Source organism: Cetorhinus maximus, chromosome 12, assembly GCF_964194155.1.
Source record: "Cetorhinus maximus chromosome 12, sCetMax3.hap1.1, whole genome shotgun sequence".
Lineage (NCBI taxonomy): Eukaryota > Metazoa > Chordata > Chondrichthyes > Lamniformes > Cetorhinidae > Cetorhinus > Cetorhinus maximus.
The window spans coordinates 31,382,046-31,404,066 of NC_135890.1; the positions used below are offsets into that span (position 1 = coordinate 31,382,046).

The 22,021-nt window shown below is 38.8% G+C and overlaps 1 protein-coding gene across 3 annotated transcripts; it reads left to right on the plus strand.

Annotated features, from left to right (window-relative positions):
* Positions 1-589: 589 nt before the first annotated feature.
* On the plus strand, positions 590-21,937 carry mlc1 (modulator of VRAC current 1). Of its 3 annotated transcripts, none has more exons than XM_078553317.1 (12): positions 590-942; positions 1,030-1,213; positions 1,675-1,764; positions 2,536-2,589; positions 2,685-2,786; positions 10,477-10,578; positions 10,972-11,043; positions 16,030-16,146; positions 17,676-17,732; positions 19,149-19,271; positions 20,891-21,058; positions 21,439-21,937. In XM_078553317.1, the coding sequence occupies exons 2-12, from the start codon at positions 1,034-1,036 to the stop codon at positions 21,511-21,513; spliced, it is 1,140 nt and encodes a 379-aa protein (XP_078409443.1). In that variant the 5' UTR covers positions 590-942; positions 1,030-1,033; the 3' UTR covers positions 21,514-21,937. The 3 variants fall into 3 exon arrangements, with proteins under 3 accessions (XP_078409443.1, XP_078409444.1, XP_078409445.1); XM_078553318.1 differs by having other exon boundaries at positions 20,894-21,058; positions 21,439-21,926; XM_078553319.1 differs by lacking the exon at positions 2,685-2,786.
* Positions 21,938-22,021: the final 84 nt, after the last annotated feature.

A 22,021-nucleotide genomic window follows, 5' to 3' on the forward strand; every position in this document is an offset into this window, starting at 1 on the left:
ATTCTAGATTGCTCCTTATCCTTCTACATAACTACTCTGAAGTTAATATTACTATGATTACTGTTCCTGAGGTGCTCCCCTGCTGTGACATTCTCCATCCATTTTTTTCTCAGAAGTAGATCCAATAGTCAGCAGTCAGCAGCTATTGTGCCTCAAAATGTATATAATTTGTCTCAAGTATTCCTGTAATTTGGGCCAAGTTTCCAAGAAGTGCTTGGAAAAGAAGCAATTATTAGAATTTCAATTCTTCAAAATTATTTTCTCAAAGCACTAAATGTTCCAATGAAAGACCTTTACTTACGTAAGTGAAGACATTTCTTAGGAGATGATAAAAAAGAAAATAAAGAAAAAAAAGATACAAAACGTACTTTTCTATCAGAACAACATTCAAGGGAACATTTCCTAAATGGTGAAAAATTCCCAAGTAATCCATGCTTTTGTCTTTCTCTTTATGGGTATTAATCACCATAGTGTTCAACAAAGATGTGCTTTGCATGAGTGACCATTTTGTAGCCAAAACACAGAGAAAAGCAACTGTATTCATGTTCCTCAGGCAGCATAGCCACATTTAAATTATGAAGACATATAACATAGCTAAACTGACGTCTTTCTTCATATGGTTTCCTTCTACATTAAAGTTATGTATTCCCAAGGTTTAGAAAATGTTGGGTAGAATGTGTTTCGTGGAGGTCTTGCTCTAACCTTTTCTGCTCATTTAAATTCAGGATGCGCTCCACTCCTCTGGCTTTAATTCACTGTTTCTTAGCTGCGGCTTTGTTCGGGACTTGAATGGATTATGCCCTAAGCTAAAGTTGATGAGCAAACTTTTCAAAGGAAGCTCACTGCACTGTAAAATCTTCTGGAGCTTTTTGCATGAGTACAGTGCCCCGCTGCACAATACCAAGTCTGCTATCACTTGCATTTTTGCTCATCAGAACTGTAGTGAGTTTTCCTTCAAAACAATTATTTATTTTCTCATGAGAAACTGTCATATATCTATTACTAACATCTTTCTGTTGTAACAAAAAGGAAAATGACCAAGGAAGATAATTACAAAGAAGAGTTTAGCTATGATGAAATGTCTACATTGGAACGGGGAAAACAGAATAATGGAAATTACACCTTGGACTTTACATCCAGTGAACTTCAGCTAGATAGAAAATTTCATACTTGTTTTCATCACAGGGGATGGATCTACAGTCTGATGATTGGGGTAAATGTACCAAGTTTTTTTAAAAAAATGTAAACAAACCTCAAAGGGTTTACAAACGCCAAAGTAATGCTCATCTGTGTGTTTGACGTTTTATGTATGTTTTACCAAGAGAAGTTGGGAAGTGTAACTGCAGTTTATAAGTAATTTATGAAGGCTATGTTGCTTGAAGCAACATGAAAGAATAGTAGATTAGAAACTAATATTCACAATAAAGCAACTAACAATTCATAAATGTGGAAATAAGTCTTAATGCAGCATAACCTTTTGTAACATAAATTTTGTAAAATTTGTTTTTTTTTAACTTAGATTTTGAGGGCAATGAGTTACAGCCTGTCACAAGGTGTTATATATTTCTTTATTAGCACAGTATATATTATCAATGTGTTTCAGAAGGATTTCAGTGTTGCAATAAGGTGCTACTGCTTAATGGAAAAATACATTTTTAAAAAATTGTGTTACAGAGTTGCCTCCTGATAGTTGTTGGCTTTTCAGTTTATCTGGGAAATGTATTTCCTGATGAAATGGACTACTTGCGTTGTGCAGCTGGTTCAGTAAGGACATTTTCATTGTGATTGTTTTTAGCTTTGTTATTTTAATCCTGTGAAGTTGATAATACAATTTATACAGTTATGTTTTTTTTAACTTTATATGAAAAATTATTAAATAGACTTTTTGTAAATTTGCATTTTGACTTCTCGACATATTTGACCAAATTTCATTAATTGGTGTTTTTTGAAATAATTTATTTGTTGAAATTAAAAATTGCACCTTGTATTTACCATTATTATTCTAGATATTGATTTTAGTATGAAAGCATTTTTTATGCTAAACAAGGTAATGAATGCTAATTCTGGGAAATGAAACATTTTTTCAATCTTTCTTATCTGGTATTGGTGGCAAATCGTCCCTGATTGGATGAATATGGGCTAAATTCAGAGTAAAGTTTATTCTTTTCTGCCGCACATCATCCCTTCTCTCCGCCTTCAAAAAAAAAGAGTTAGTTGTGAATTTCTTCACGTCCTGCTCCTGCTATCCTTAAGGCATCTCTGAGTGAGACTGCCAATTTCTCCTACTTTTAGGATCGTGACTATTCAGGAACTGGGTTAAGGCTGTTCCAAACAATCTTTTCAGCTGGCAAAGAGAGAAAAAGAGAGAGAGAGAGAGAGAAAGCATAAAAAGTTTTACTCTTCTAAATAATGAACATGTTTTAACAGAATAATACAAATAAATGATTGGATTATTTTCCAAATATAACATCACAATAAAATGTTGACAAAATAGTTATTCTGTTCAAGTTTTTTAAATTGTTTTTTTCCTCGCAGTGTATTCCTGCAGCGGTTGTGAGTTTTGCTATAGCTAAAAGAAGAGTTAATGCAGTAGGTACATCATTATGAATTACATTTTACCATTTATATTTTTGTATTGCTTAAGGAATACAATTGCAGAATTTAAAAAGAATTATTTTCTTTAGATGCCACACTTCCAGCTTCTGTTTATCTCAACGTTTGCTATCACGACAACTTGTATGATTTGGTATGGGTGCAAGCTAGTCCTCAATCCAGCTGCATTAAATGTAAGCTTATCTTTACTTCATGTTATTACATGCATCGCTCATTAATGGAAATTTTTATTTATAAAAAAGCTAGGAAAATCATTGGCTTGTGAAAATGATTAGACAATGCTATCTCATCAGAGGTTGAAAGATATTAACTAACTAAGGTTCATGACATTCTTTTTCAGATTTGATTCTATACTCCTGTGTGTTTGACTATATATAATATACGCTCTCTGACATTTTTGTATGTAATAGATTCATTATGCATTTGTCCAAGTTTTGTGTTTCCTTGGTGATGATCACAAGAGAAAATTGTTTCTGGGGTCTTACTATTAAATGATCTATAGTTAACACCTGGAATATTTTATTTTGGGTATATATACAGTCATTGTATATGTATACTTACTTTAATATCTAGTAATGAAATTGATAGTAAACAATTTACTAATGCTAGGCAATAACCAAAAAAAACCTGTCTCCATATGTAATTTAACAATTTAGTATTAAATTCTCCAATCATATTCTCCGAGGTCCATTGTGAAAGGACAGTTTATTTTTTCAGTTAGGAGTTTAAGAGCAGGTTTATTTATAAACAACATTTGTTATTCCTACAAACTGTAGCACAAGCTCTAAAATTTACCCTTGTCCACCTCTTCACCCTCTCTTCCCCTAAATTAAGTAAATGTTGCAAATAACGCTTTTAAATGTTTTACATGATAAAATATTCTGGACTAACAAGAAAGAAAGCCCTCATATTTATAAAGTTCCTTTCATGTTTTTAGGGCATCCTAAATTGTTTCACAGCCAAAGAAGTATTTTTGAAGAGTAGTCACTATTGTGATGTGGGAAAATTGAGCACACCAAGGTCCCACAAACAGCATTGAAACAAATGCTTAGATAATCTGTTTTAATGGTGTTGATTAAAGGATAAATGTTGGCTGGGAGAGCTCCTCCTTCTTCAAATAATACCATGAGGCATTTGTGCCAACCTGAGAGGGCAGATGAGGCCTTCGTTTAATGGCTCATCCAAAAGATGTTACCTTCAGCCAGTGCAGCACTTCTTTAATACTGCATTGAAGTGCCAGCTTGGATTATAAGCTTAACTTTTGAATAGGGTTTGATCCCACAACATCTGACTCCCAGTGAGAGGACTAATGTTGCACTGTAATGAAGACAGAGTGGGTGGAAGCTGTTCCCTTCCATCTTTCTGATGATTTGCAACACATACCTGTAGTCACCAATGTGTCTCTACTTTCTAGCTGTGTTACACCAGTTTTACTCCACTTTTACTTTTAAAACATTTTCTGTCCAATCAAAATCATTTATAAATAACAATGGCACCTGGCTCAATGAGGAGTGAAACATAAGTATGTTTCAACAAAACCTCAAGACCAGAGCGAGGAGCAGAAGATGAGATACTAGAAAGTTAAAGAGGAGATAGAAAGATAGAGGGAAACAGAAATGTCAAGTTGACAGACGGGCAAAGGAATAACTCCTCTGACTCACCATGAGCAGCGCCAAGGCAGATCCGCTAATACTAAATTTAATAAAATGGAAGGTGCATTTATCAGAAACGAGATCCCAGTACCTACGACAGAGACTGAGTTAAAGGCCTGGGGGATTATAACAAATTTATTTACAATGCAAAATACAATATTGAATATTCTGAAACATGTGAAACATACTCAAAAACAAAACAGCACAGACTGCACCCAAATCTTGTTTGCATATCCAGGTAGAATGCAATCTTATAAACAATGGAGCTATTAATTAGTTATGTTTTTGGCCACTTTTTTGTAACATCTTGGTCCCCACTCTTTTCATTTAATTAATTTAATAAAACAAATAATCTGCTTTTGAAAGATATAAAGCAGACCAAGTAATTAGCCATAACCCACAAAGGACCACAGGTATCTATCTCCATTAGAGAGACAGACAATTGGTTACTGATAGATTGCGGGCCACTACTCCACAATCGTGGGGCAAGGTGAGGTGACAGGCCTCCATGAAATACCACCATTGCCCTCAGCTTATGGAACTGTCCTTGCATGTGCAGCAATTACCTCAGATTTCCATTACCATCATATACATATGGGTCAATAAGTTCCCTCATAACATTAAACTGCAGTCAAGTATAACAAGAGACTAAGTACCAAAGTAAAATACCATTTTATTGAAAATTAATTAAACTTCTTTACCTAATAAGGAAACATTTGCTGTAATCTGGAATGCACTGTCTGAAAGGGTGGTGGAAACAGATTCAATAGTAACATTCAAAAGAGAATTGAATAAATACTTGAAGCGAAGACAAGGACAGGGCTGTGAGGAAAGAGTGGGGGACCGGGACTAATTGGATATCTATATCAAAGAGCCAACATTGGTATGATGGCCTGAAAGGCCTCCTTCTGTGCTGTATTATTTCACAATTCTACGGACAGGATTTTCTGGTCCCACCAGAGGCGGGCATTGTTGCAGCATGATGGGAAAATTTGGAGAGGGGCCAAAAATCAATTGACTTCTGGCTGCTCGCCAAATTTCCCTGTCCCGCCCGCATTGATGCCCACCACTGGCCGGATCTGAAAATTCCGGCTTATCTGATACTTTGAGTAACAATAGGTGTTATGGATGATACAATTCAAATATTAAAATTGGATGTATACCTATCAATGAGATATACTGATAGTGATGTGACTTTTGCAGATGTATTTAATTCCTGTATAACCAATGCCTAAGCTCATATTTTATTGTTACTGTGGTCTAATGTTACAAACACTGTAATATACAATGGCTAGGATTTCCCGGTCAGTGAGCGGGGGCGGGGCCCGCTCGCCGACGCGTAAAATGGCGCGGGATGATGTTGGGCGGAACTCCCGACGTCACCCCGCCCCATTTAAATTTTCAGGAAGGCGGGGGCTCAGCAAAATCAGCTGTGCGCCCGCCGACCTGTCAATGGCCAATTGAGGCCTTTGGCAAAGTCATTGAAGTATTTAATGGACCTGCCCGTCCAACCTTAAGGTTGGCGGGCAGGCAAGGACCCCGACGGGCATTATAAAACGCATGAAACCTCATCTAAGGGCAGGATGAGGTTTCATGTAGGTTTTAAATAATGTAGTTAAACTGAATTTAGAAGTGATGGACATGTCCCAACTCATGTGACAGTGTCACATGAGGGGACATGTTGGAATTTATTTTTCTCCATTTTTAACATTTTTTATTGGAGAGCCGATCTCCCTGAGGCAGCGCTTAGCCTCAGGAAGATGAGCGTACTCTTTAGTGCGCATGCGCGAAAGAGCGCACTCTCGGTTTAGGGATTCCACCCCGCCTGCAAAGGGAGCGCATAGTGCTTCTGTGTGGACGTCATGCTGGGCGGGCCTTAATTGGCCCGCCCACGTAAAATGGCGGTGCACCTCCGATCGGGGGTGCCGATCGGAGGCGCGTCTCCGTGCGCCCGCTGTTCAACTTTACCCCCGACAGTGGGAAAGCTCTGCCCAATAAAACATTCAATTATTCTTTCTGTGTTGTAGCAGATTCCATCTGCCCAATTGAATCAACAAAACTTTAAACGCTATAACGGGAAATCAAAATGGTAGACGTGGTTAACAAATTAAAGCCCTGTCTGTTCAAAGTCCATTTACTCTCATTTGTCTGTGTGCTGATTGCAGGTTGGCATCTCTGTTTAGAACAGTATTTGTTATATATTTATTTATAATGACAACAATTCCACCTTATTTCTTTTTAGAAAGTTTGATGTAATATTTCAGGTTAAATTTAAACCAAATGTATCCTTCTCAAAAAACAGTTCTTCGTGAAGATTTGAAAAGTATGTGACATAACACATATCTGCAACACACAATAAGGGCATCCTCAATAAAGTGTGTAGTTTTAGTAGCTTCTCATATCACATACAAAGCTGCCCTAAAAATCAACAACACTAAGCCCTGTTTCAGTGTCTATGCAGTTGACCACCAGTCGGTATAAACTGTGCTAAAGGGCTGTTTCAATCAAGGTTCACTGCTCTAACTGCATATATTTGTTTCCATTGTTTGAGTTAATTCAGTTCACACACTGAGCTTCTTGTGCTCACAAAATCTATTTTCAGCTGGTAGGACAATTACTAGCTGCGGTAGCTCAAGGTAATTTGTTTCCCCACTATTTTCGTGTGCATGTACATTTTACTACTTGAAACACAGGTTTTACAGAACTACACTCGTACTATACAGTAAAATACTGACACAAGATAGTTGACACTTGTACAGACCACAATCAAATTCATTAGTGCAAATTTGACACAAAGTTCCTGGATGTCTTGATAAAAAGCAAATGATTAATAGGAAACTCCAGGAAGGATCTAAACAGTTTATAATTACATATGTAGTCCTATTGCAGTATGAGCAGGATTGCAACATGCACAAGCAGTGCAGAAAGCTGATGCGTGATATTTGGGGGTGGGCTCACTTCAATAATCATGCTCTCCTTGCACAAATTCTCAAAGAGCTTTCAAAGATACAAAGAGCTTGCTGTTTACATCCTGTGTTAGTAGTTTTTCAAAGTTACTCTTAATTAAAGCAAAAGTAAACAGTCACAAGTTTAGTCTTGGTAGTAGCTGTTGAAATGGATACAAGGAGGCTCAGGAGCAGAAGTGATCCTCTGGGTGTGCTTACCTAGAGATGCTGAGGGTTCTCCACTGGGAAGCTGAGGAGAATCCTCTATTCAGGAGCACTGTTAGAAATGCCTGAGCAGAGATGGCCAAGTTGGTCAATGCCATCTTCTATGCCCAAAGGTTATGGGAACAGATGAGGAAGAAATGTTCTGACTCACTGGCCCCTCTGACAGTGTAAAGCTCCATCAGGACTGCACTGACGTGCCAGCGCTCTGATTCGTAAGCAACAGATGTAGCATTAGCCAAGATTAACAAAAAATCCCACTGCCTTTCCCATGAGTATTAATCCATTACTGTGTTGCATTCAGGGCACAGTTGAAATGAAGTCATTCTTATTCTTCATAATATTGTGGGATGCTTGCAATTTTTTTAAGTTCAGTATCGCTTATCCCAGTCTGTCCTATTTTTGAGAGATTCTAGTGTATGTCTTCCATTAGCTTGCATATTGTTGTAACTATCTAATTTCTCAGTGGGAGAAAGAAGTGTGGTGGATGGCAGATTGCCTGGGGATGCAGTTGGTCCTCCTTGCCTCCTTGTGTTGGGTTATGAAATGGACACTAACTGATAGTACCACATATATACTGCAGTATAGAAGCTCAGACTGTGGTCACCTTGCCAGCCAGTGGCAGAGCTCTCTGTGTTGTGAAACAGTGATGTTGAAGATTTGACTTGAAAAGGTGACATCTTTCTGTGAAGCATGGGTAGTGAAAGTGGATCTCTTCAGAACTGTCTAGGTAGATGCGTCTTGATTTATAGACAGAAAAAGCAATCACCTTCTGAGCTTAAGATGTGTCTGGTGGCAAAATGGTGGAGGATGCAGTGGTCAGGCCACAACTGACCAGTCCCATCACTAATACAGACTGTGCTAAATATATGCTGCAGTTATTCTTGCAGCATATGACATTGAAATATCTGGTGACCAGTTTCATGGACATAGGCAGAAATTATATTAATGGTTAGAATAGAAAATTTAAAAAACAGTTCCCCATGATCATTGTCAAGTAGGTACGACAGTATATCTCTCGATATGATGTAGGTATGGGCTGGCTGTTGATCGCCCAGGCATGCCTTCTTCCATGCATTCCCAGTGAACTCCGAACATATCGGAATCAGGGAAGCATCCAGCATTAGGCTCAGTCAGACATTCGTATGTCTTGTTTGTGTCATCAACCCTTTTTGGAGGTAAGTTTGGGAACTGAACCTCCTCATGTGCTGACCCCCTTCCAAAAGGAGATAGCTGCAAGTCTGTATGTAGATGTGGGATTGCAGGTATTAGTGGGCCAGTGTAGATTTGTATTTGGTGAGTCACTGGTCGAAAGTGGGCTGCAGCTAGGCCGGGGGAAAGGATGGTTTGTGTGCCGTGCAGATCCCATAGACGAGTTCTGGTACAGGCGACTCAGATGAGTACTTTGATGGAGCGATATGCAGGAGAATACTGATGAGGATGCACATAGAGATGCTGCATTCATTGACTGGCCTGCCAAACAGCCTCCTGTCACTGTCAAGGAGCATGGAGGAATCCAGTTCCAATTTGGCAAAGGGCATTATGCATAGCTTCCCTTTTCCACAGCCTCTGCTCCACCTCCCTGACATAATGCAGGCCCAGAGGTACTACTATTACAGCTCCCATATCTGTTGCAACCTTTGTTTGGACAGTTCAGCAATTCCTCTGCCCTCCCTCTGTGCATACATTGCCTGCTAAATTCAGCAACTTATCACACAACTGTACCAGCTGACTTGACACAAGATTTACAAGCTGTGTCAAATCAGTTGGTTCAGTTGCTTGATTTCATGATCTGGTCATTTGGCAGGCTTTCGGCAAAGGCCTGAGCAAAAACCCTTCCCAGCATGGGGCACCATACCAGACATGGCCAGATGCACTGTGTGCCCCACTCAGAGAGCTCGGCTTCTATAGCACTTGCTCCCCATTTCACATTTTAAGTTTGCTAGGTGGGAAGCTAGACTGTGGCTAGCATTAGTTTTAACTTGCAAAGGCAGCAGACCACAGGCTCTTGTTGTATGCTATTTGTAGTTAATTTGAGATTCTGGCAGAATAGTCTTTAGGATTCATTCAGAGATTTTACTTAAGGTTGCTTCCCAGTTTCACTTAAGCCAAGAAGCTGTTGTTCCAAATTTTGTCTGTTACCATGCAAATCAGGACTGGCACAATTTCTTCTGCTGTGCTGATGCTAAGCAAGCACTAAGAAAATATATTTTATAAAATACTTCTATTGAAGAACAATTTAGGAAACCTGGCAGTAATTAATTTCCATTGGTATGAAGACCCAGAGCAAACTGGTGATTAAGCATTTGATTGCCGCATAGCTGGTTGACCCCGCTTTTCAGGAAATAAGATCAAGGGGCAGGTTAAAGACCAGTCCACCCAAGGGGCAGAATGGTCTACTCTTGTTCATATTGCAGCTCCCTGGGCATTTCTCAGTCAGATTCGATTGATGATGTTGATATTGCAATGTTGCCAGATGTAGTAATATTCACATTTACTGAAGGCTGCTGCTGTCGCAATCATGAAGCACACACCATCACCTTTGACAGATTAATCATGACACAATGGTAGTGTCACTGTTGTGTTAGAGCATCATTCCTCCTAATGCTTACTAGTTTGGTGAAGAATGCCAAATGAAGAATATTAGATTTGTCTGCCTGGTAGCTCTTCATTCTTAGAATAATATGGAACCTACACACAAAACTGCCCCTTTATTATAGCAAGATTATCACTTTTGGAGTGTTAGTGATGTAAAGTTATTTGGTTAAATTAAATTCAGCTTCAGGTAAAGCAGGGAAATAGGATAGATATGTAACTGGCAATTTGCGATATTATTACTTGTATGTGTGTACAGCATGTGGCCCAGAACCTGTAGGTTACATTCCTAGAGCATATGGAGGATGCAAATCATTTGAAAAATTAAGACTTTTATCAGTTAAGTAAGGATTCTTTCTTTGCTATGTACTTAGGCTAAAAACCAAACGTTGATATTTAAACTGGCTCATCAAATTCATATATATTTTACAATTTTTTTTCTTTCACAGATAAACTTTAATCTTGTTTTACTTGTACTTCTGGAAATACTCATGGCAACTAAAGTTATCCTATCAGCAAGATCTGACACTGAATGCTGTAAGAGAAAGAAAGTAAGTATTCCAGTTGCCAAACTTGAGATTATTAAAGATGTAGTAGTGACTTTTAATTTAAGAATCAGAACACACTGAATGAAAACACATTTGTTAAGTTGATGCAGCTAATGTAAACCATGTCTAGTCTTTTTATTATTCAATATTAAAATTCAGAATTGAAGCAGCTTCATGAGCAATTAACTTACATGTTATATTTTAAAGATATTAACAGCTGTTTTCTTATTTTTGTACATATATACATGCTGTATACACAGATATGGAGGATAAAGATGCTACTTTGCACTAGAGTAATGGATGTGAAGTTTCTGAGTCTTCAAGATTTTCTCTTTTGATGTAAATACCTCGTGTTTTATTTTAGGCTGATTTATCTTTTATAAAATGTATCTGTAGGTCCTGTCATATGATGAAACAGCTTTATTGTGCCACATAAAATTCCCATCTCGTACTCTGAAGTCCTATTCAGTAAGTAACTATTGCTTAAGATCTATAATGTTTAGCATTGATTGCTTCGCTTATAGCAATTAATTGGAGGGAAGTCATCTGGTACAGTGGTAGTGCCACAAGCTCTGGGTTCAAGTCTCACTTCAGGACTTGATGGTTCTGATGGCTATGGGAGATATGTGCATAATATGGCCAAACAGGTTGATTATCAGCCTGTAAATCCTTCCAATATGCCTGATGGTAGGCAGTAAAGAGCAGGAGGGTTTCCTGGTTAGCCATGCTGCAGAAGGCAATGGCAAACAACTGTACAATCAATCCAATGGGAGTCTATGGTTGCCAATGCCCTCTTAGGGCATGGTACCTGAAGGAGGAGGAGTTATCTGAAAAATATAACCTTGTAAATAATCATTGATGAAGCATCAGCCAAATATTTCCCTCAAATGTTTTTTATTTATTTTTGTCATATAGGGTGGTACTAGTTCTTAGCAGAACTACGTGCAAATAGATGTAACAGGAGAGTGTGCTGTCATTCCTGTTATTAGTAGATGGGGAAAAGAGGCAAGATAAGGAAAGATTTGAGTTTACATCTGAAGATGAGAGTAGGCAGATAACATGTTCCCAGGCTTCTGTCAATGACACTTGAAAGGAATTATTTACATACACACGTATACTAGTGTTTACTACTGCTTTTGATTTCCCTAAACCATTGTATTACATAGAATCTACATCACAGAAATTGGTCATTCAGTTCAACAGGTCCAGATTGGTGTTTACACTCCGCATAAAGCTTCTCCTCTGATATGTTGGTGCCTATCTTATATTTATGGCCACTTATCCTGGACACAATCACAGGTGGGCGCAATTTAATGCCCTCCCCTGAGGCCAGTTTGAAGGTGGGGTGCATTTAATCAGGTAGGATGGTGGCGGATGGGACGCCCGCTGCCTCCCCACCTCTGCTCCAATTCAGTCCAGACTGGGAAGACTTGTGGATGGCCTTCCCATCCTGCTACCAATTGAGATCCTTAAGAGGGCAAGTAATGCCTATTCAAGGGCCTCATCCCACCATCGCAGGTATTCAACCAGCGGTGAATGGGGCAGTTAGCAAGCAGGGAGCATGAAAGGCAAATCCTGTTGGGTTTGCTTACAGGCTCCCAGGCTGGGTCCTTCATTCAAAGACACTCAGTGCCTGATCAGAGGATCCAGCATTGGGAAGTAGGGGGCTGGCTGGGAATCAACCCTTGCCCTTTCTGTTGATCCCCTGCACCCCCCAGCCAGTGACGCCCACCCCGCGACCCCCATCCTGCCCTCAGTCACCTGTGCCCTGGTCCCTCGCTGATTCACTGGTGAATGTATTACTGCCAGCTATCACTGCTTCCCCAGTGGAGCTAATGGCAATGAAGAGCTTATGGCCTCTGACTGGCCGCCCAGCTCTCAGTAAGCGGGACTTCTGTCCCTGCGATCCTTCATCCTGGGGAAGATCTGCTGCTAGCTATCTGGCACTTAATAGATTTGGACTTTACTACAGGTGATGACCTGGGGCTCCCCCAGGCTCTTCAGCCAGTGGGTGAGATCCCTGTCGCCTGGATTAAATTCCATTCAGTTTCTTCATATTGGTAATATCTAGTCTAATTTTTAAGGTTGTATCAGGAATCCTCTTAAGCTTGGCCAAAATTACCTTTGCTGTTCTTAAATAGAGACATGGGCCAGAATCTTCCGGCCCCCCCACAGCGGGTTTCCCCGTGGCGGAACTGACGAGCCGGCGGGACCATGAGATCCTGCCGGCGTGAGAGGCTGGAAAATTCCGGCCATGGAATTTTTTATGTTCACTTGACAGGGCAGACAGGGTGGCAGATTAAATTCCCATCTGAATAACATCACTTCTGACGGAGCAGCACCTCCCCATTACTCCACCGAATTGTCAACCTAGATTTTGTGCTCAAGCCTGCAGAGTGGGACTTGAACCTATATCGTTCTGATTCAGAGGTGAAAATGGTACCAACTGAGCCACAGTAAATGAGGAAGCACAGGATCGAGATTGAGTTTTTCCTTGTTGCTGTGAGATAATTAAAAGTGCAATCGGCAGTTGTCTGCTTTCTGGTTGCACTGTCAAAGTTTCAATGACAGAAGCCTGGAAAGATGTAAAACAAAAACAGAATTACCTGGAAAAACTCAGCAGGTCTGGCAGCATCGGTGGAGAAGAAAAGAGTTGACGTTTCGAGTCCAACATGACCCTTCAACAGAACTGAAGTATAGTTAGGAGAGGGGTGAAATATAAGCTGGTTTAAGGCGGGGGGCGGGGGGAGAGAAGTTGAGGGTGGGGTGGTTGTGGGGACAAGCAAGCAGTGATAGGAGCAGATAATCAAAAGATGTCACAGACAAAAGGATCAAAGAGGTGTTGAAGGTGGTGATATTATCTAAGAAAAGTGCTAATTAAGAATGAATGGCAGGATAAAGTGGGTTTTAATAAACACCTTGTCAAACACCAGGAGAGAAATGGAAAGCAATGAAGGTGAACAGGGCAGAAGAGACAGGCGGAAATCCTGTCGGAGAACAGAGCAATACTTCTTCAAGGAAGGCATTTCTTGAAGAGAAGTGGCAGTCAATTAAACACAGAGATAAAAACAAAAAGCTACTGCGGATGCTGGAAATCCAAAACAAAAACAGAATTACCTGGAAAAACTCAGCAGGTCTGGCAGCATCGGTGGAGAAGAAAAGAGTTGACGTTTCGAGTCCAACATGACCCTTCAACAGAACTGAAGTATAGTTAGGAGAGGGGTGAAATATAAGCTGGTATAACCACCCCACCCTCAACTTCTCTCCCCCCAACCCCCACCTTAAACCAGCTTATATTTCACCCCTCTCCTAACTATACTTCAGTTCTGTTGAAGGGTCATGTTGGACTCGAAACGTCAACTCTTTTCTTCTCCACCGATGCTGCCAGACCTGCTGAGTTTTTCCAGGTAATTCTGTTTTTGTTTTGGATTTCCAGCATCCGCAGTAGCTTTTTGTTTTTATCTCTGTGTTTAATTGACTGCCACTTCTCTTCAAGAAATGCCTTCCTTGAAGAAGTATTGCTCTGTTTTCTGACAGGATTTCCGCCTGTCTCTTCTGCCCTGTTCACCTTCATTGCTTTCCATTTCTCTCCTGGTGTTTGACAAGGTGTTTACTAAAACCCGCTTTATCCTGCCATCCATTCTTAATTAGCACTTTTCTTAGATAATATCACCACCTTCAACACCTCTTCGATCCTTTTGTCTGTGACATCTTTTGATTATCTGCTCCTATCACTGCTTGCTTGTCCCCACAACCACCCCACCCTCAACTTCTACCCCCCCCCGCCCCCCGCCTTAAACCAGCTTATATTTCACCCCTCTCCTAACTATACTTCAGTTCTGTTGAAGGGTCATGTTGGACTCGAAACGTCAACTCTTTTTTTCTCCACCGATGCTGCCAGACCTGCTGAGTTTTTCCAGGTAATTCTGTTTTTGTTTTGGATTTCCAGCATCCGCAGTAGCCTGGAAAGATGTTGCCTGATGACTGTCCAGCTTGAGATATGCAAGGCTTTGCAGAGAGCAGAGGAACAGGCAGGGCTGGGGCTGGAAAAGCTGTATTTGTTTCATGATGGCCTTTGTCCAAAGTTATTTCAACCAGTGCAGAGGGTATTTTCAAAGTCTTTTTATACTAATGCTAGTTGAATAAAGTATGGGAAAGATTTTCACTTCATGATCTTTGGGAGGAGGGAGGTGTGGTGGCAGTGGGAGTTGTGCCTATAGTGTGTGGAAATACACCTGGGGGTTGCTCTAATCACAGAGTGGGGTTGGTCTGTAAGAGGGGCGATTCTGACAGCGGGGCATCTTTGCGAGGGGTCGGAGGTGGTGGTGGTGGTGGCTGGGGTGTCCGGTTGGAAGCACTCCTGGCTGTCCTTGTCTTGGTGCAGCTGATGGGGTTCCTGAGACCTGGGGCTGGCCACAGTTAAACCTGCGAAGCTTCATTAACACATTTAAAATACCAGTCTGCCTCCTGTGAGCATCTTGGCCACCTGCTCCTTGTTCTGTCTGAGTAAAATCCGGCAGTCAGCAGTTTTAGTCAGCTTCCTGACACACCTTTGGGTCATTGAACTGCCCACCCACAATCAATTCCACCCACTCCCACATTTTAAAATCCCCCCCGTATGTTAGGATGTGGCCCACTGTAGATTACTCCGTGGGAGCAGAAATTGAAAAACCTATGTCCTGCTCATGTTGGTCATTTCTCTTCCTTGATTTTCACTTTTTAAAAAGTGACACCACAAAATTCTAAGTTATATTTAACTTGAGTCCAATGCTTTGCACCTTCTGAAAATCTAAAACCTCTCATATCTATTGATATCCTTTGTATACAGCTGCCTTGATCTGAGAACAATGGTTACATTTGTAGTATGAATGGAACTGCCCTATTTAAGTCACAACTGCACCGCCTCCATAAGAATTTTTAATATTTTGATTATCTATTTATAGATTAATATTTCTCTCATGCATCTATTCATATGCTGTGGGAATTGAGCTGGTAGGATAACCATTTAAAGAATTTACACTTTACTTCTTTCAAATTGGTCTCAGCATGAAACTCATCTGAGGTGAATACATTTATGTTGGGTGAACTCAGCACAGGAATTGTCTGACATCCTTTTTTAATTGGAGGGAATATTTAGGTAAAATATTGGATCATTGCTGATCTCTGCCGCTAGCTGATTAGCTTGTATAAATGTAATAAGGTGCTCTCTAAACCAGTGTGTGATTGATGTAAAACATGATGATAAATTCAGTTGCTGTTAATAAACTTCAGTGACATATTAATAACGTTCAAAGCTTTCAGCCTTTAGCAGCATTTCTTCTATTGCAACTATTACAGCTAGCTTGGTGAAATTATATGGTACTCTTTAAAGACTGCTTGAATGACCAATATCTGGTGAAATCATGCATTAACTATGAAAACTATGTCTGTCACCTTTTCTTTGAATGTCTGCAGGTAGTTGAAGTGATTGTGGCAATTTGTGCAGTTTTTGGTGGAATTATTGCTCTGAATATGGGTGCTCTGGTTCCTGGACCTTACCTATCTGTGACATTCTTTTGGATTTTGGCTGCAGTAAGTTAATATAAAATTTAATAATGGTTTGTATGAATTTTGCATTGTCATAATTAACTAAACAGTATTGTGAAACTTGGAATTTATTTTGAACAAGCAAAGCTTTTATTTTAAATCCAGCTCATAAAAATGTAAGATTTTAACAATTCAATCTGAATTTGATCAATTTTTTTTCTACTGAATGGGTTAATTTAGATATTTATATTTGCTTATCTTTGCATCAACAATTACTCTATTAACTCAATTAAGACAAAATACATAATTCATATGTTGTGGTAATTGAGATAACAGGATGACAATTTAAAGAGTTTACACTTCTTTCAAATTAGTCTCAGTGTAACATTCATTTGAGGTGGACACAATTATGTAAGATCGACTCAGTGCAGGGATTGCCTGGCATACATTTTAAACTGGAGGGAACTGGAGGTAAAATATTGGATTAATATGAAGATCATCATTCCGATGTAAAGTGCATTGCTTTACAAAAGTGCTGACTGAAAAGTGGTGTGATGAGGTTTTATACTTGTGCACAACCTGGAGTCTCCTCTGCATTTTCACCTAGATACACCAAACTACACAAGTTCTTTTGAATAGTTGTTTTTATTGGGAATGAAACTCTGAGTGTCCCTATTATCTAAAAGTTAGCCAACTGACTACCAGGGTGTATTGTATTGTTCCCAGCAGTGTGGCACAGAGAAAGTCAAAGTCCGCTTTTATTGTAGCCATCACTTGGGCTTTATGTTTTCCCAAAACATCTTGGTATCACCTTGGCCTGACAGCCCAGGATGGTAGTCGTTTCACTACAGCAATGCTCCAAGCTCCATCAGAGACCCACAATCAATTCTTGCATTATTTTCTTGTACTCCCATCTATATATTGATTGATGCAATGAGGAAGCTTTACTTAACTTAAAAAATGTTTTATCTGCTATTTCACATTATATCCAATGAAAGCAACTACCATTGATGAGATTTCTTGCCTCTTGAAGGAATCAACTTCCACATATAGGGCAGAATGTTTTGGCCCCTTCCTCTGTTGGGATTTTCTGTCTCACCAAAGTCAATGGATTTTTGAATGGCTTGCCACATTTTACAGCCCCACCCCTGCCGCCCATAAGATCTTCACCCATCTCATGACCTGGTTTGTATATCTGTGATGGCAAGGTATTTCTTCAGTTACTCAAAGTTTACTAATGCCTCCTCTGATCAAAAAAAAAAGGCCTTTCAGAACAAGGATTTATATACTTCATTGAAGTGAAAGATCAGCTCCATGAAGTGAATTCCTTGCAGGAAAAGCATTCTCACCTCAACTCCTCCCTTCTCTCAATCTCCACCCATGAAATCAACATCTGCTTTGTGTGAGGAAGTTCAACTTCTTTCAATAACTATGATCATTTTTACTAATTGGTCTCTTTTAAAATGAGATAAATGGGCAAAATGAGATAAAGCACAGCTTTTCTGAACTTGTGTTTTCAGGAGATTTTAAATAGGATTTAACACAACTCTCTTAATGATTGTTTCTTCTTCCAGTGTTTTCCTGGTGCTATTGCTAGCCACGTGGCAGCGGAATATCCCAGCAAGTTCTTGGTATGTAGTTCACTAATGTGTTACATTTCTGCTATTCAATATCCTTCAGTTTTATAATGAGATCATCTTTGGGGGTCAAAGCATTTTGTCTGTTGTAATGCATTGCATGCTATTGTGATTGTCCAGTAACATAAGTTGGGAGCCAAGGTCTAGGAGTCAACAGTGTGGGCCTAGAGATTTCAGAGCAATTCCTAGGTCTGCATGGTGAGGCCTGAGGTGGTCACGATATTGGGCCTTGGGCCTCATTACCATTGAGACAGCAAGCTGCAAAGGGTAATAGGCAGCTCACTGATGAAATGTGGTGCAAGATCAGGCCTTTGCAATGCTAATGCCAGCCTTCACGTTATTGATTAAAGGAGACCAGGAAAGGCTGGTGGGGTTGGTGGAGAAGGGGGTTGTTTGACCTGGTCGGGGATCCTGTTGACCAGGTCAACTACTCCCGTAGTATCTAAATCCATATTCTCATCACACACTGAATAATTCCAGGACTCAATTCCTGACACGTCTGTTAGTTTGGTTCTAAGGTTCTTTTGCTATACAATTGAGGAATAGGTAGCATTGCTCTTGTTTGAAGATTTGCTATGAGTCAGAAATGGAATTTGTTTTCTAAATGGCAGGAACTATTAATTAGTAAAGAAGCAATCATCTCAGATCATCCTTAATTAAGAGGAAATCAAGCATTAGTATAATGTCTTTAAAAGTCAGATAATTGAAAAGAAATATGATTAATATTCATAGCCTTCAAAAAATATTGCCTGTTTTTATTGATTTCAAGAAAAATCTATTGAAACCGTGAGTACTTGTGATACAATCGAGAAGATTGAATTTAAAGTGTAACCTGAACTCAGAGTGAGATACTCAGTTAACAGGAGTCATTGTCTCAGAGTGCACTTCAGTTAAGCTATTTAAACATTGCATGCATAGGCCAGCTTATTTCAGACTGTTGAACTCTTTGAAATCAGTGTACCTTGATGATATCATTCACTGGTAAAAAGAATCATTGAAATAAATAAAATTAACAAAAGGAGTGGTTAAAGCTTCATGGTTTGATTTTTAAAAGAGTAATTGTTAATAGTCTTTGTAATATTATTAGATCTGGCTGTTTACAGAATTATTATTCTAATATTTTCCACAATACTTCCTATTGTAAATGGGACAATGCTAATCTCATGAGTCTCAACAGTCATATTCTGCCTTGAGAATTCAAGTTCTGAAGCTTTTGATCATTTGATGTACCTGTGAAAGATAAATCACAATTGCAGTGTGATGGTCTATACCACAAATATATTATATTCCACACATAACTTCTCAGCATATGGGTTGGATATTGGATTTTTATCCTGTGAATAGTTTCACATAAAAAATGTATGTCATCCTCTAATTATGTACAAGTTTTTTTTCATTGTTGATATTTAGATTGAGGTCCTAATTGCCATAAGCAGTGTCACAACTCCAATGCTATTTACAGCCACTGGATACCTATCCTTCAGCATTATGAAGTTCATTAACATCTTTCGACTGAGTTCAACAAGTTTGCGTGTAAGTATACCAGCTAAGAAAAACACTTCATTTTCTCTGATGATTTATTAGTGCAATTCATTCCAAACCACATCTATAAATATTAAGGACTATGCTAAATATAATACAGGCAAACTAATACTGTACCTGTTATGAGTTATTACCATATTGATATTAGATGCAAACAAAATATTTAGATATTGCTACCCCTTTTAGTGCACTTAAATATTGCTGCTCCTTTAAGTACAGTTTCTCCTGCCATTTGCCATTGTATCTGTATTTAAGATCTATACTAATCATTAGAGTATCAGATTTGGAAGTAAACATAATTGTAAACTTGACGTAGACCACAGCAAAGTTTTACAATAGCATGATATAACATGTCCAAAGGAAGGACTCTGGACAATGTTATGATACTAGATTTTTACATCTGGACTCAGCTTTTCAAAATAACCAAAAGCCCATTGATTGAAAGGCTTGGTTATAGTATGAGACTAAATTCATTTTGGCCTTCTTAATTAAGCCCTTGGTGGACATGAGATTGAAACATCCTCGCTAATTATTTGGTAATACGTAGTTCTCTTGTTCAGGCTATATGCTTAGATAAGAAATGGAAATGGGTAATTTTGTTGTACTATAATGGAGGTATAATGCTTTGGATCCATGCCCTGGCTTGTGAAAAGAATGAATTGATGTTGCCTATATTTACCATGGGACGTGGGAAGTAAAGGTTGATACTTAAAACAGCTTCACTGTGATTATATGATAGTCTCATTTTTCATTCCATAGGTGACTTACTGGTCATCCTGTTTTGGTTCCTCTTTTCTGTTGTCTCTTTCTTCCCCTACGAGTAACTCACTAGCAATACTCCACTTAAAAGGATGGAAAGACGAATTACTGTCTCTAGAGTTTGCTGTGATGTTATGAATCGGCTGGGGTAATGTGCACGTTTCTAAGGCAGAAGTGAACATTTAAAGTCTTTTGTTCTCAATAATTATCTCCCCTCCTTTGTTAAAGGGGTTGAATCTTATTTTGGGCATTAGTTACACGTGCATTGGTTGCCCTCTGGTACTTTATCAAGGTCAGCTTTCATCGTAAGTATCAGCAAGCTATTTGAGGGCTGAAATCACAGACAAGCCAAATGATATTCGCATTTGATGTTCACAGGTACATATGGATCATTTAACAGTAACTGGGACCAAAAATCCTGGCCAGTGTATATCTCTCTAATCCAAAGGCACCAAGATCAGGTGTTGCCCTACTACTGCTGTCCTACTACTACCCCAGCTAAGATCAGTTAACTCAACACATACTGGATTCCTTTCTATATAGTAGCATAAGTACTCATTAAGAAGAGAGTTACTTTGAAAAAATATAAAGCTCATCTTGCACATTATTCAAAGGGGTTTAAAATTGTTTCTGCTTTTGGGATTCTAATAGGGAAATCACAGAGGTATATGGTCCGTTCTTAAGGGTAGGACCATTCAGTTCACATTTCTCCAGAGTTAAGTGATGCTTATCATTAGCATTTACCCATTATATTCCATTTCAACCTGAAAAATAATTGCTGGTTTTGAAGCATAAATTCCCAGAAATAAAATTTCCTTGAAATGTAACTTTCTCCAATGTTGTTATTTCAGCAGTCTTATGATATACTGGTGTTTGTTCTGATGCTTTTGTTGCTGGTCCAGTCCAGTCTCTCACTTGCCACAGTCATCCACTGCATGGGCTACAAGCTTCAAATTAAATATTATGATTCAACATGGAATATGTCAGACCTCCAAAAGGAGAACTGCAAGACAGTTGAGGCAAGTATAAAAATGCACAATCAAAAACTCAATAAACTAGCACCAGGGTTTTCTACTTCTCCACTTGCCTGCCTATGAAGGAAAATCACAGACTGGTAAATACCAGAGTGAAAAACCATACTAGAGCTTGTCTCACCTAAATATTCTGTCACGGTTTCTTTCCTGCACTTTTTGGGTGAAATGTTGACTGGTAATTTTATTTTCTAACATTGCTATTAATTAAAAACGTACCTTGTTTTACTTCATGAGCTGAAACCAATTAATTATTTCCCCAAATTTACTGATATTATAAGTTAAGCATTGCAGTCATCTTATTAATTTCTTTGTTTTACTAATTAATTATTCTTTCAACTGAGTTGAAATGACTATTTCTTATCTAGATACCCAAAGCCGCTAAAAAGGACTTTGACAAAGACAAGGCTTGGAAAGCTGTTATGGTACAGATGGTGCAGTAGCAACAAACTGTTTCTTGGATATGTCTTCAGACAATAGCACTTGTATCTGTCATGTACATTTATTTATCAGTTGGGTATGTTAGAACTCTGCATATCACATAAAAACTTTAGGTAAACAATGTAAATAATGTCATTTATGTTGAATTAAATAAGTACTTCTGAATCAAATTAACATGAACAAATGAACCGATAACTAAAAATGTATTTCCTTTGAGTTAACCATTCACGCAATAACATTTTCTACAATGTTGCTTTATTGACACTGAAACTTCTAATTTTTTTGTAGGCTTCTTTTGGATTATGTACACAGTAACTGGAAATAAATAAGTTACCTAAATCAAAGAAATTCTAATACACATTGGCAAGCATTAGTTTGTGTTTATTGGTGTATTAAATAAACAATAAAGCTTGACAACAGCAACACAAATCAGAGTGTATTATTTTGCGTCAATTGACAATGGTCATGCATGTTACAAAAATTTTATTTGTTCGTGAGATGTGGATGTTG

Coding starts and splice junctions, on each gene's coding strand:
- mlc1 (XM_078553317.1), top strand. CDS start 1,034: ATGACCAAGGAAGATAATTACAAAGAAGAGTTTAGCTATGATGAAATG. Junction 10,579..10,971: donor AATGCTGTAAGAGAAAGAAA/GTAAGTATTCCA, acceptor ATGTATCTGTAG/GTCCTGTCATATGATGAAAC. Junction 11,044..16,029: donor GTACTCTGAAGTCCTATTCA/GTAAGTAACTAT, acceptor GAATGTCTGCAG/GTAGTTGAAGTGATTGTGGC.